Source organism: Pyrgilauda ruficollis, unplaced genomic scaffold, assembly GCF_017590135.1.
Source record: "Pyrgilauda ruficollis isolate IOZ18807 unplaced genomic scaffold, ASM1759013v1 scaffold19, whole genome shotgun sequence".
Lineage (NCBI taxonomy): Eukaryota > Metazoa > Chordata > Aves > Passeriformes > Passeridae > Pyrgilauda > Pyrgilauda ruficollis.
The window spans coordinates 633,182-647,326 of record NW_024518095.1 but is presented as its reverse complement, the minus strand read 5'-3'; the positions used below and the strand labels follow the sequence as shown (position 1 = coordinate 647,326).

The window sequence follows — 14,145 nt, the reverse complement described above, 5'->3', positions numbered from 1 at the left end:
ATTTACATGTTAATTAAATGCTAACCATTTGCTTTACATTTGGCTCTTCCAAAGTGTATATTTCAAAAGGTTTTTTCTTTTTCCTCGCCCGCACAGGAATGTGAATTGCCCTCTTGTCCAGAAAATACAAAATTATGGACTACTTCACTTCCTCTAGTTCATGTGGGGAAGGTGACCCAATGGAGATATGGATCATGGACCCCAGTATGTGATACAGCAGTCACACCTTGCAAGGCATCCCTCCACTCATTCATCCATTTTTCCATGAAGCTTTCATTAAGATATTTTTCAGACTGAAATCTGCTTGGAATAGATTACAAAGGAGTTCTAATATTTTCTTAAGAAATGAAACTGTTCCTTAAGGAGCAGATGGACACTTCCAGCAAACTGTGTGCTTCAAATTCAACCAGGAAAAATAATAGGAATAAAAGCAGAATTCTAGGAGCTGGGGTTCTGAGTGAAATAGTTTTTGTATGATTGACAGTGCACTAGGAAGTGGTTTTTTAATGCAATTGATCAATTTCTAAGTATTTGGAGCATCTTTGATTTTAAAATATTATTTAAATCTTTTATGTGGATAGTAATATTAAACAGTTGGAGTCTTTAAAGATCTAATTTGACAATTTTTTGTAAAATAAGCATTAGTGAAACAGTTCCTACATAAATTTTCTTCAATGTAAGGTTTTTACTTTGATAATGTTGAAAATTAGTTTTACTTGATTGCAATGAGAAAATCTAAAATTATCTATGAAATGTGGATGTGACTGTTAATCCCTTGAGATATTTAACAAAGCATATAGTGCAGTTATATTTTTGCCCAGCTATTTCAAATAAATAGCACTAAAGGGTGCATAAACTGAGGCTACACAGCAGCCCTTCATTAAGTCCACATTGAACTCCTCAGCTATAAATGCATCAGAAGGGGCTCAATGGAATCTGCTAATACAAACCATCATGGCAAATGGATTGTTAGTATCAGTTTTTATTTTAACAGTTCCTGTAAATATTGCATCATGTTTCTGTTGCTATTTGCAACTGTGTAATTCTTCCATGTTGTAGTTTAAATGTCTGTTTATATACACTGAAATACTTCACGAGAATTAAGGCCACGCAATTCAGTTCCAGGCCAACAGAAACTATGTTATTATTTTAGATGCTTGCATGATCTTGTTTTAGTCTCCTAAAATGCGATGACCTTGAATTGTTCACTGACAGTGCTCTGCATCCTGTGGGAAGGGCGATCGTGCTCGCTATGTGAGTTGTAGAGATGCTCATGGAGAGATAGCAGATGAGTCTTTGTGTGCTCATTTACCACGACCAGTTGAAATTTCAAGCTGCTTTAGCCCATGTGGAGAGTGGAAAGTTGGAAATTGGTCCCCTGTAAGTATTAATTGTAACAATTTTCTAATGTGTGTATTTAGATTTTTGGCCAAGTCTCTGTTTAGAAATTGAGAGTCCTTTTTTTCATCCCTTGAAAAAACAAAAATATGTTTGTTCTTCTCAAAAGTAAATATAAATGCATTTGTTTATTAATCATCAATTTTCTGTGACAAACACTGTGCTAATCTTTTGGTCAGTGTACAGTTACATGTGACAGTGGAATAGTAACAAGACAAGTCATCTGTGTCAATTATCATCAGCAAATCAGTGAGAATTACTGTGATCCTGAAGGCCGACCTCCTAAGGAACAGGAATGTAACATGCCACCATGCCCACCAGTTTATCATCATGTTCCAAAACTACATGACCATCCAAGCCATTTTCCAGAAGCAGGTTACCTCCCAATACACCCTCCACAAGACAGTTTAAACCAGTGGAACCGTCCTTCCGTGGGAGGATATCAATGGAGAACTGGACCCTGGGGAGCAGTAAGAAATTTTTTTAGAATATATTAATTTGTGCTGTCACGCGTGTGTTAACATTTCTAGAAATGTTATTGCAGTACAGATTTGGTCAAAACAAAATCACATTCATTTTAAAAAGTATTGTTATTCTTGTTCTTATTATTATTCAAAACATATTAAATTCTGAGGGTAATTTTTGTGTGATTTCAATTTAAAATACTTCTGTATAGTAGTCATTTTTATCTGAAAAGTTCAGTTTTGAGAGTTAAGGTTTAAAACCAAGCGTCTGTTTTAACCAACATATTTTATATTTCTTTGATCATGCAATGGCAAAATGTATTTTTACCTGTTTTGGTAGTGTTCTAGTACTTGTGCAGGTGGATTTCAGCGCCGAGTTGTAGTATGCCAGGATGAAGAAGGAAGAAGTGCCAGTAATTGTGATGAGGCAACAAAACCTTCTGAGTCGAGACACTGTGATTCTGGACCCTGCCCACAGTGGAACTTTGGGAACTGGGGAGAAGTAAGAGCATTTCATTTACAAAGGGGAACATTGTTTACTACATGAGCTTAGAAGCAGAAACTTAATTATGTGATCATGAGTGGAACTGAACACCTTGTTTTTACTTATTTAATAGAGTTTAAAATTTAAAAAGAATGAGTTTATCTAAACTTTATTCTTCGATCAAATCCAGAACTGTAGTGGAAATACGAGTTATGTAAATATACATCCAAAAGATGTAAGTACTGTGTGAAGCTAAGGATATACAGTATCAACAAATCATATAGTTGTTGTACAACATGTATCTTGAGGCACAGAAAATTATATTCTATTACAAAAAGCTGGATTGTATGTGGAAAAACCACAGTGCAATAGCACTAGTCTAAGAAAAAAAATGAGTATAAGAAGCTGTAGAGAAACTTCATTTCATGTAATTTCATAGGTGCTAACAATAGTAACTGCAAGTAGTAGTGGTTACAGGGCTGTAGTTACAGATTAGAAGTATGGAGATAGGATCATGCATGTAAAAGTTGTGCCTGGGTTAGAACATTTTGATGACACATTCGATGTGATTGGACATCACCGTGCTGTGTGATGTCATATCTTGACCACACACTCCTGCTCAAATGCTACAGAAAGAGTTAAAGCTGATTATTTTTGCATTTATTCTAATATAATCTCCTGTGATTCTTGCCCACTTTTCCTACTTTTGCAAATCAGTTACTGGAATTGAAAAGAGAAGAAAAATTGGTTGAGTGACTATTTGTTTTACCTTTTTTCTCCTTTTTTTGGCCCGATTTAGCCATTCAGTTCTCAAGGTCAGTCTAAATGTCATATTTTTTCTGTCCACAGCCATAGACTTGGGATACAGTTCATGCAGATGATACAGTTTTTTTTTCTAATTTAGAATAATTGAGGATACAATAAAAAGGTTTGAACTATTATAGATTGGCTTTAAGAGCTCATTAGGAATGAGAACTGCTATTGAAGAATTACAGGCTAACTGAAACCCAGAAAACACATCCTATAAGTATTTTGCACTTAGTCTGTATAAACTGGACTGTGTAAAAGTGTGCCCAGTATCTGAATTTTCTGCCACTGTCTGGCAGGGAAAACTACTTATAAGACAAATTTCTATATTTTCCTCGTATTAAAGGAAGAGATTCATGCACATTTATTCTCACAATTACTTCTCCTTAATGGAGTGTCTGTAACTGAGACTTTCTGCAGAAAATCACTTGATAAACCATAAAAATGTCATTTGGTAAAGGTTTTGGTGAGAGAATTACATGAGATTAGACTTTTAAGTCCTTATTCTTGAAAAGAGCATCCAGGGAATATGGAAATAGACATAGTAAATAATGTGATGTACTGAAGATTGCTATGAATTTTGGTTTGATGGTATGTGATGACTCTGTTAATAAAATTATTGCATATCAATTTCTGTGTTTCAGTGTACTCAGACTTGTGGAGATGGAATAAAGACAAGACTGGTGATTTGTCAGCTTCCCACTGGCCAAATGTTGGGTGATCAAAACTGTGAAATTCTAGACAAGCCACCTAACATGGCACAATGTAATGTCCATTCTTGCCCTGGTGATGTTTCTTGGCATCGGGGACCGTGGAAATCGGTACGATAGCATTCAATAATATTGTTTGCTTTCTTGTTCTTTCTGTTATTCTATTTCCCTGTGTCTTTTAAAGATTTTTATGTCATTTTTAAAATTTGATAACAGTGAAATAATAACGCGTGTGGAATATTGTCAATGTAGTTTTATAGAGAAATTGTTCCTGCAGTCATAGAATTGAATGAGAAGCAGCCATTTCCTTCAGTGGGAACAATATCATGGTCTCTAAAGCATCACAGGGAGTATTTAGAAAATTACCAGAAATCATCATAACTGATTACAGTACCTAATAGGTGTCCCATTTGGAAGGGTTACAATTTGATATGTGTTTAAATTTACAAGTTTATGCTGTAAATTATGCTGTAGTATTATCTACATATTTATATTTACAAAAACACCCTAAACTTTTTAGTGCATAACTTTTTTCCTATAGTATATTTAAGTATAAAATAACTCACATCCATGTATATTATACTCTGTCATCAAACATTTTGCTCCGTGTCACTTGTACATTTGTGTATAAAAGTTTATATTAGTGGTTTTAAAACAGGGAGTAATTAAAGTTATCTATGTATAATTATGTATGTAACTATAATATGTTATTGTCTACATGTCACTGTCTATTAATGTGTAAAAATGCCTACTGCAATCACCATTAATCTTTAAAATTGCCACTAGCAGATTATTAACATACTGAAGTAATCATAGCAAGCTCTGCAGTATAGAGCACATTATAATTCCCAAGCTGTGAATTTGACAACAGTATTGATTATTGTGCTAAATTCTAAGGGGAATAAAGGCAATCAAAGGAGGCTGGATCCAGTTCTGGTTCCCTCAAAATCAGCAAAATGCCTGTCAGTGACATCCCTGAGAGATGGTCTGGGACAACACTTATTTGGGTTGTTTTATTAATAAAATTGTGTAATTTGTCTCTTTTAATTAATATGGCAGCATTTTATAAAAATGTCCAATTACAACTGTAACAATTGCTAATGTTTATGTAAGCTATTCTGATTTATTGCAAAGAGACTGTAAAATGTAACTTTGATTTAACAGTTTACCACAGTTATCTCTTTATTCCACTACACAAAGCAGAGTTTAGGGTTTGTGTTTAGCAGACACCAGACTATCTTATTTAGCCATTCTCCAAATAATTAGTGGTGACTTGCTAATTAATATTCATCAGATGTTGAGAAGACAAGCAGGGTTCTGCATACAATTGCTTTTGAACTCAAATTTTGTTTTCCTTTTAGATCAAGAATTATTCACAACCTGTTTGTTCTCTGAATAATTCAGTTTGCCCTACATTAATAGATTACCTATAAGATCTTGAATTGTAAATGCTGTGTATGGCTCAGTTTTATAAAGATTTTCATGTTGGTTTATTTCTCAAGTGACATAAAAAGCCATTTTAATCCTTCAAAAACAAAGTTTAGAATGTATTCTGTTTATCAGAGAGAGAGGCCTATTTTATATATAATTGCAAGCTCTATGGTTAAGCCATAAAATATTTAATTTCATCACACTATCTCATGCTGCAGAAACAAACATAGCAGATTCAGGAAATAAAAGCAGGCTCACATATTATGCTGTCATTTAAATAATTTAGCTAGTTTGAATGCTGCCAACACAGAGAATTAGTTGGTTTTTGTTGCTGTTTAAGCAGAGCAGAATTTATTCATTAAGGATGACTATTAGGATGGAGCAGTAAAACTTTATTCACTGGAATTCTGTTGTAGCCTAGTACAAACAGCATTTTCTAGCCATGGTTGACTAGTGATTTTTCAGTTTGGCAATAGATCGTGGCCCTGCTTATCTTCCACATTTCTGGCATAAAATATGTTCTAATATAGCAACTGTTAATGACTAGATGCTCTCTGGCTGCTCAAGTCCTCAAGCCTGTCACATCTACACTTACCCCCATCTCTGTAAGATTGCAAAAACCAGACAAATAACTATATTTGTCACAGAAGTATTGAGTAATATTTCTGTGCCAGGTGAGCAATGCATTGAACTTTTGTGTCTACTAGTGGGATTCCAGTGTTAAAACCTAAGCAGAAACTGTCATGCAAGACTAGGTGATCTTGGAAGTAATTTCCAACCTCCATGATTCTGTGATTCTAGCTGTCTCTATATATTTGAGAACAGAGGACTTTTAGCAGTATGCTTTCTAAGTACATTTGTTTTATTATTATAGTTACTGATTAATTTTACACAACATAATTAACACAAAACATATCTTGTAAATGCACAGAAGGGTCCTTGCAAGGAAGGTTCAGTTTATGATCTGAAGTCAGAATTTTGGTAGATGCTTTCTGCAGTTTAGCAGCTGCTGGCTGTTACACTTCATAGTGTCTGTCATTGGCTCCTGGAGCTCACCCTCACAAAGCTTAAAGGCTGTGTTCCCCTCCTGATCTGTGCCCCTGGTTCCTGAAGTTGTCCAAATGGATGTGACACAAGTAAATCTCAAATTCTAAAGGTTTATACCTTTAATTTTTTTTATATTTTCTAAAGATTTTAGGAAGCTTGGGCTTACACTTGAGGAATAGAATAAGCTATTCATATATAGGAAGACAATACCTTCAGGCTTTGCATAGTGAGGAAAGTTTGTTCACATTTTTGGACAACAAGAATTTTGATTAATTGAGGAATTTGATCTTATTTTTGGCCCTCTGTACTTTTTCAGTGCCTGCAAAAACTCTTGAAGATCCAGGTACCAAACAGCAAGGTTTCTGCTTAGGCAGTTCATGGTAGCAGTTGAAGCTTTGTATTTCATTTGGGCAATCAATTCTTGTATGAGTGTTGGTAGTTACCTAATTTTATCATGAAAATTTTAACCAGATATGTCTCAACTTGAAATATGTTTGGCTCTCATCCTTTCTTGTTTCTTTGGAAAGAAGAGATAGCTCCTTACAAAAGATAATTTTTTTTTGTCTGAAATGTTTATAAAATAATGGTTTTCATTCTTTTTCTTTTCCTCACTTTTAGAATTTTTATGTAATTCATAAGTATTACTTTTGATTTCAGAGAAAATAGGCATGAAAATAATGGATTATTTTCAAAGTCACCCTGAAGTCTCAGAAATGTGTTACTTACTCCCCTTCAGACACATGATGTAATATTCTTTAAACTGGCTGTCTTTCTAGTGCTTCAGTTTTCTACTTACTTGCTCCAGAATAATTTAGATGTAATTCTGTCTTTGCAGTAGTGGAAGAAATCTACTATTAATTCTTAAGTATATGAATCTATTTTTTAGAAGTAGTCCCAGTTCCCTTCCAGTGTTGTTACTGCCAGGCATCCCATTGACTTCTCCAGGAGCAGAAGCAGGCCAAACTTGCATACAGAAAATATTTATTTGTTTTCATTTTAATGCAAAAATTCTTGCTATGTATGATAAGTGCCTTCATTCACTTTTTCTAGTGTGTAAAAAGTATTTATATCTTTTAAAATAATCTTTTATATTAAAAGGGAATTCAGAATCAGTGAACTTGGTTTTCAAAACCACCTTCAGTTTTTTACCTCTACTTCTGCTGCTGCCTAATGTTGAACTTCAAAATACCTCATTGCCAATACAGCACATTAAATTATAATAATAATATCCCACTGCCTGAAATCTTGATGTTAGCATCTGCTATTCATTTTTTAAAACTTTGGAAGTGGGAGGGGGGCCTTATCAGAGATAACTGATAGCAGATGTCACTGCCCAGATAATGTCATCAAACAGTCTTGGGGTAGTGAATTTTATTTCAGGTCATTCTGATAAAAATGAAAGAAAATACTTGTTTCCAAAATTCAAAAACAAAATATTTGTGTAATGTTCATCCAGAGGAAAATCTTCTGTTTGGTGCTATGTTGCCTGTATAGCTTGAAATAATAAATAAGTTATAATGTATGTGTAATAATTTAATTTAATGACTGTAACTTGTGTCTGTGAAATACAGTTGCATTTTAACCCTTCTTTTTCATGCATGTTGTGTGGCTTTGTGTTTATATTTATTATGCTCTTTATTAAGGAATATTAATGTTTAAAACCCTTAAAAAATAAAGGGTGGGACAGATACTAACCACTTTTGCTGAAAGTGAGGGTTTTCTTTAACCTGTGTGTTGAAATTAACTTCATACATACTTCAGTGATCTTGTTTTCATGGGGAAAGCTCTTATATTTGGACACAAAAAAAATAGTTACTGTTACAAGCAGTGTTGATGCCATTGACCAACTGGACTGAAATAGATAGTCTTTGATGGCAAAGCTGAAAGATCCTAGCTCCCGAATCTTTTGCTGGAGCTGTAATTTTGTGGCCCAGTCCCCTCCCACTTAGTGAGTGACAAAACACAGAGAAGATTGAGGATCACAATATAATGCTCAATTCTTAATCTCAAAGACATAACATGGTTTTTACATTCCTAAAACACTTTTGGCAGGAAGAGGTTTGCAGAACTTTCAGACCTTCCACTTAGAAAGAGGACAAGTAAGAGTGGGACATAATCAAAATAAGAACAATAAGTAATAATAATAATAATAAACTCAAGTGCACACACACAAAAAAAAATACAAAGAAAAAAAACCCAAAAAACAAACCCAAATGCAAAACCCCAGCGACCAGAATATAATGAAAGGAGAAAAGAAGCAGGTCATGTGTAATACCATGCCTAAATACATACAGCCATTTAATGAGGCTACTGGTGTATTTATTAGAACTTTCAAAAAAGCTGAAGGGTTCTAGTTGGTCAAATCCTTGAAAAAATCATTCTTAGCTGCTTGTGTGTGTGGCAGCTTCGAAAACCCTAGCTAGCATGCATCTATTTATGGCCCTTTCCCTTCAGTGACAGCAGGATCAAACACTTAGATTTCCTGCTGAATCAGTCCTCAAGAAGCTTCCATGCCTGCTCATATTTATGTACAGGAAATGTAATATTGGAAATATTGTTAGTAAATTGAAAATATACAGAAAAGTGGTTTAGGTTGAAAGGAAACTGGATTTCAATATGTGAAGGTAGGTAAAATGTTGCATTTCTCATCCAAAATATGCTCATATTCTCACGCTAAAATAATATTTAATATAAATGGGGGAGGTGTTAATTCATTTAGTTATATTTAGTTAAGTGCTATAGAAAAAGTTGTATTTTCTATGCTTCTGAGAAGTTTAAAAAATTTCTGACGATACTGTATTGTGCCAGCACATATTGCTTTTTTTTTCAAGTTCTTTAAAGTTTAAATACAAAATCTTAGATTTTAAATCTTAGTATTTGTCATTCCTTTAATTTCTGTGCTACTGTTTTGCTGTTGCTAACATGACGAAAAATGATAAATTAGAGCTTGCACTTGCTGGGATCCAGCATTTCTTTTGCTGATTTTTAAATTTTTGCAAATTCAGCTGAAACTAATTCATCTACTGTTGTAAAACTGTCTTGTGCCTACTTACTTTTGTAACTGGTTAATTGAAAAGGCCCTATTCCTTAAGATAATAAAATGAAGTTTTAAATAGTTAAAATATTACAAGAAAAGGCTTTTTAACTGTGCAATCCCTTCGTGGAAGTGTAGCTTCCATAATATCATCCTCCATCATATTAAAAATGTGCTCCAACTTTCATTGTGAAGACCTGTGAACAAAATGTCCCTCTCAAAGGGCCAAAGTTACTTTTCAGTGAGAGTGCAGATCATGTCAGTCTTGTGCATTTGTTCAGTTTTTCCCAGCTTCACAGGAGGCTGGAGGCTAAACTACCTGTGATAGAGTCTGTTAAATTATGTCCAGTTTTTGGAAGCAATAAATGGACTAATTTTGGGTTGCTGCTTAGTTTTCGTGGAGGTTTTTGGACACAGCTGCTGGATGGACACAGATACATCTGTTATTCTCTATATGAAAAATGTGTCTGGAAATTTATCCATTTATTTGAAACAGAGAGAACTCCCTGCATTTCTTTTTCTCATGGTGGATTTCCTTAAGGTCTCCTGTCTCCATTTCGGCCAACCTTCTTTCTTGATGCTTGCACTTTACTCACTGCTCCAGTGCTTCTGCTTTCATGTAATTGCTTAAAAGTGTTACTAGTGCTGCATGGCTGTGGGGTGCAGAAGGATGAGTCTGGCTGAAGTCTGGCCAGGTCAGCGATGCTGTCATGGTGAAAGTGCCCATACGAAGCTCTTGCAGAAGGTATCAAAGGCACAGGGCAGGACTGCAATTTTGTGAATTTCACACAGATTTATACTCGTAGATTAGATTTTCAAAAAGACCTATTGAGAGCCTAGCTCTCACTGTTCCTGACTGCCGCTGATTTCAGAAGGAAGGGTAAGGCAGAATTATTTGTTGAGGGTATTTGTTTTGTTTTTTAATTTACTAATGCTTCTGTATTTTTAATTATGATTTGTCTCCGCCTGTTGTATATATCATTCAACTGAAAGATGATAAAAGGTACACATAGCAGATAAGTTGCTGCAGGAATGCTGGCTGAACACAGTTGTTTATCTGTTTTCTCACTCCCAGCGAATAATAAGCTGATCATACTTTTCACTGTTTTAATATATTCTGTCATGAATGACAGTTTCAATGGTGCTTGAATGAGGGCTGATGGTAAAGTTTCTGGCAGAGAAACATGCAGAACCTTCAGTGACAAATTTAAGACTGCACATGAGGTAGCTGAGCCTGCCAAATGGCTGCTGAAAGGAGGCAGAAATACCTCTTGGTTTCCTAATTCTCAAATGGCAACCAGACAGAGGACTCAAATGAAGAGCATGTAAGACAGGATGAATAGCTAGATAATTCAATTTTTACTGTAAATGAGAGATGAAATGGAAGATATAAAGGAAGAGGTAAATGAGATAGCAGATATGATGTGTCATCACTGTTGAATGAGAATTCATGAAAATAGGATTATTATTTTTAAATTTCCACCCACATTAACATCTCCATAATCGATTGTTCTTGTGTTATTGCAATAGCTAAAAGCATGTTTGAAAGTCTAATAGTGTTATATGAGTCATGTAGGTAAAACAAAGAGAAGGTTGCTGACTGGAAAAGCTCAGTCTCATTAATGAATAATACATGTAGACAGCATAGGCACAGTGGAGCCTGTCTGAGTATTGCAGGTGGGGAGCTGAGCATAGTATCTCATGGGGAGTTAGTCTGCCCACGAGCATGGTCTGGTTTTCAAATGCTCTGTAGCTGGCATCAAGAAGGATTTCAGGCTTTAGGCAGTGATGGGCAGAATAGTGGTGTTCATCCTGAGGGGGAAAGACATGACAGGGCTTTCAAAGAAGGACATGATCATCTGCTTTATTTGCTCTGAACTTGGAGAAATGCATAGTATTGAGATGTCAGAAAGGTAGGCCAAATTAAGAGTTACTCACAAATCTAACTGGAATGAATAAAAGGCATTCTGTAGATGATCATTAAGTGGAATCTCAAGGGTTCTGGTTTTGATTTTTTCCGACAGCTGCAAAGAGTATGATTGTTCAACTGACATCCAGGCAGATTGCCATTTTCTGGCAGTAAGAATACTGCCAGCTGCACTGGACAAAAGAATTCAGATCATGTGGTGTCAACTTAAAAAAATAGCATCTAAAGTTTCTCAGCATCACCAGCAGTGTGGCTTCTTCAGACGTGAAATCCTTTTACTTTCAATGTATGTGCTGATGGTTCTGACTTTGTTTTAATCAGGATGTCTTTATGTTTAAGAGGAATAGCACATTCCTAGTAGATGCCAGACATATCCTCTCATAGCAGTTTTTCCTTCCTGTTATCTGCATCAACCCTAAAATCTGCCTTTTATTCCCCCATCATTCCTGCTTTTTTTGTGTTTGTATGTAGATGTATGTAGCTTCTCATTTATGTCCATCTGTTAAATAGATATACTTCAACATGCTTGGAAAATGATTATTCAGGAGTTTTTTGTAACCCTTAAGATGAAAGTTGAAACAAAATTATCTAAAAAGGAGTCCAATAGAAGCAGTTTTTTTATGGAGCAGACAATGCTCAGTCCAGACAGAAAAGGTATGGCTGGGGACAGTGGCCAGGTTAGATGACCTCAGAGAGTCACAGCAGTCTCTGGGCTCAGCTGCCACTTGTAAATAGCTGTGAGGTTGTGCTGCAGTGCACTCTGCTGTTAACATCCCCAGTACACACCTGGAAACCTCAGAAAAAAGTGTGGATGGTAAAAACTTGGTGCGTGCCTGCTTCTCAGCTTGTTACACAGCCAGAATATGTAGGTAGACTGAAAGGGGGAAAAAAAGTAGGAGTTCCTCTTGGGCTGACTAGAGAAAAGGATCACTGCCTTCTTTTGTTTCTGAATTTAAAAATTCCAATATTAGATGATGATAGTTGGAGCAGATTGTCGTCTGGTCCATTCCACTCAGGGCAGTAGGTAATGGCAGTTCCTTTGCACAGGGCCTGTCCTTCCTGAGCTGCTGTGCTGAGGAGAATGGCTTCTGAAAAGTAAACTTAAAAATTTCCCTCATAAAAAATAATGAGAACTGACCTTCAACAATACTTTCCATTACAAAAGTCATGTATACTACACCACACTTGTGATTTTTTAAATTAATTACAAGTAATTGAGGTGAAATTGCTGGGGAGGTGTCCTGAAAAGTGGTGTTCAAATATATGCTTTTGAAGTAACGCTATAAATAAGTTTAACCCAGAGCAGTACTCTTACTTGAAAGCTATCTGAATACAGAAGAGGTGTTATTGTAAATACTGCAATTCTGATGCAAAAATAATATCCAGTGATACTTTCTGGATGAAGTTTAGGCCAACATTAACTAGAAAGTCATGATTGCAATCTGAAGAATCTAGTTATAAATAACTCAGGTCACAGAGGAAGGCTTTCTTCATATGTTAGAATAAAGTGGCTCTGGGACTCTTAAGCTTGCCTACATGTTTCCTCATAAAAATATCCTGACAGCTCACAGTAATATATTTCTTATATTGGATGGGTAAGGATCTGGGGTTAAAAATTAATTTCAGAGTCTGTTAAAATTTTTCTTAATAATTAAGGTGAGGCATGGTGATTGTGAAACCATAATCCAAGTTTAGCAAGGATTCAGAAAGGACTATCAGGCAGCTCTAACAAGTACATTGAGGGTTCAATCTAGGACAGATAATCCAAATCTGTATTTTTTAGTTGATGGTTCTTGTAACATGTAAAAAATATGCCTTTTTTTGTGGCATAGAACTGGCAGCTTGTACTGTGAAGTCTCACTGTAGAGCTTGAACAGAAGAATATCCACATTTTTGACCTCCCTCTGCCTAAAGTCTGAGAAGGAACAAAAGATGAACTTCATGCAAGTGAGGGTGTAGCATCCCTGTCGTTGAAGACGACACTGACAAACTGCTGTCAGGAATGGTCCGTGTATAGCTGATTCAAACTGAGCAGCATCATGGATTGGATGATGTCTGTAGGTCCTTCTTCCCTTCCATTTCCATAGCTGCAAAAGCACAGTCAGAAAAGTGGCAAAGCAGACTTACAGACTGCAGATGGAATGAGGACTTAAGATATCTTCTGAACATCAGAGAAATGTGATATAACACTTTTGCCTTTTGAAACTTGAAATCAAGCCATACTCCAAGAGAGAACTTAAAAATTCTTCAGTGCAAGTTACTTAAATGTAATAGTAAATAATACATACATTTCTTGGAGTTCAATCCACTCTTTCTCAGGAGTGATGGAATGTTTGATCCTTGGTCCTTTCTGGGTGCATGAGCTAATGGCATAAATGTTTGTACTTGTTTTAGCAAAGAATTACTGACTTCAAATCAAAGAATTCAGTAGGATCTAATTACAGAGTCTGTAATTGCTTCTTAACAGTTGTCAACATACAAAGGAACGAACAACTCTTTGAGTGCTTTTATCTGAAAAATGCATATTGTGCTCAAGCATTGCAGAAACCCCTGGGAAGATGAAGCAATCAGAGGAGGCAGACAAAGATCTAGTTCTAATACAGCAAATGAGAAGTTGAAAGTAATTCTCAACTAAGCAATGCTCAAAGTATTGTTTTATTAACTGTGCAGTTGTGATCCTGCTCTACTTCTAGAATATTAAAAGAGTCCAAATAGGCTTTTGGGCCAATTAGAGATCATCAAAATGCAGTTTGCCAGACAACTCAAGCAACTACCATGTTTAATCCCATTTTAAACTGAACTTCCTGTCCATCACAAAAGTCCCTGACCAAAAAAAGGCAGAA

General features: G+C 35.6%; 1 protein-coding gene across 1 annotated transcript in view; it reads left to right on the top strand.

Moving 5' to 3' along the window:
• The window catches only part of ADAMTS20 (ADAM metallopeptidase with thrombospondin type 1 motif 20), an 86,785-nt gene that overhangs the window by 53,837 nt on the left and 18,803 nt on the right, over positions 1-14,145 (top strand). Inside the window, exons 24-28 of the mRNA XM_041465581.1 lie at positions 97-204; positions 1,216-1,380; positions 1,578-1,868; positions 2,203-2,364; positions 3,798-3,974. Coding sequence (XP_041321515.1) covers positions 97-204; positions 1,216-1,380; positions 1,578-1,868; positions 2,203-2,364; positions 3,798-3,974 — 903 coding nt within the window. The remainder of the gene's footprint in view (positions 1-96; positions 205-1,215; positions 1,381-1,577; positions 1,869-2,202; positions 2,365-3,797; positions 3,975-14,145) is intronic.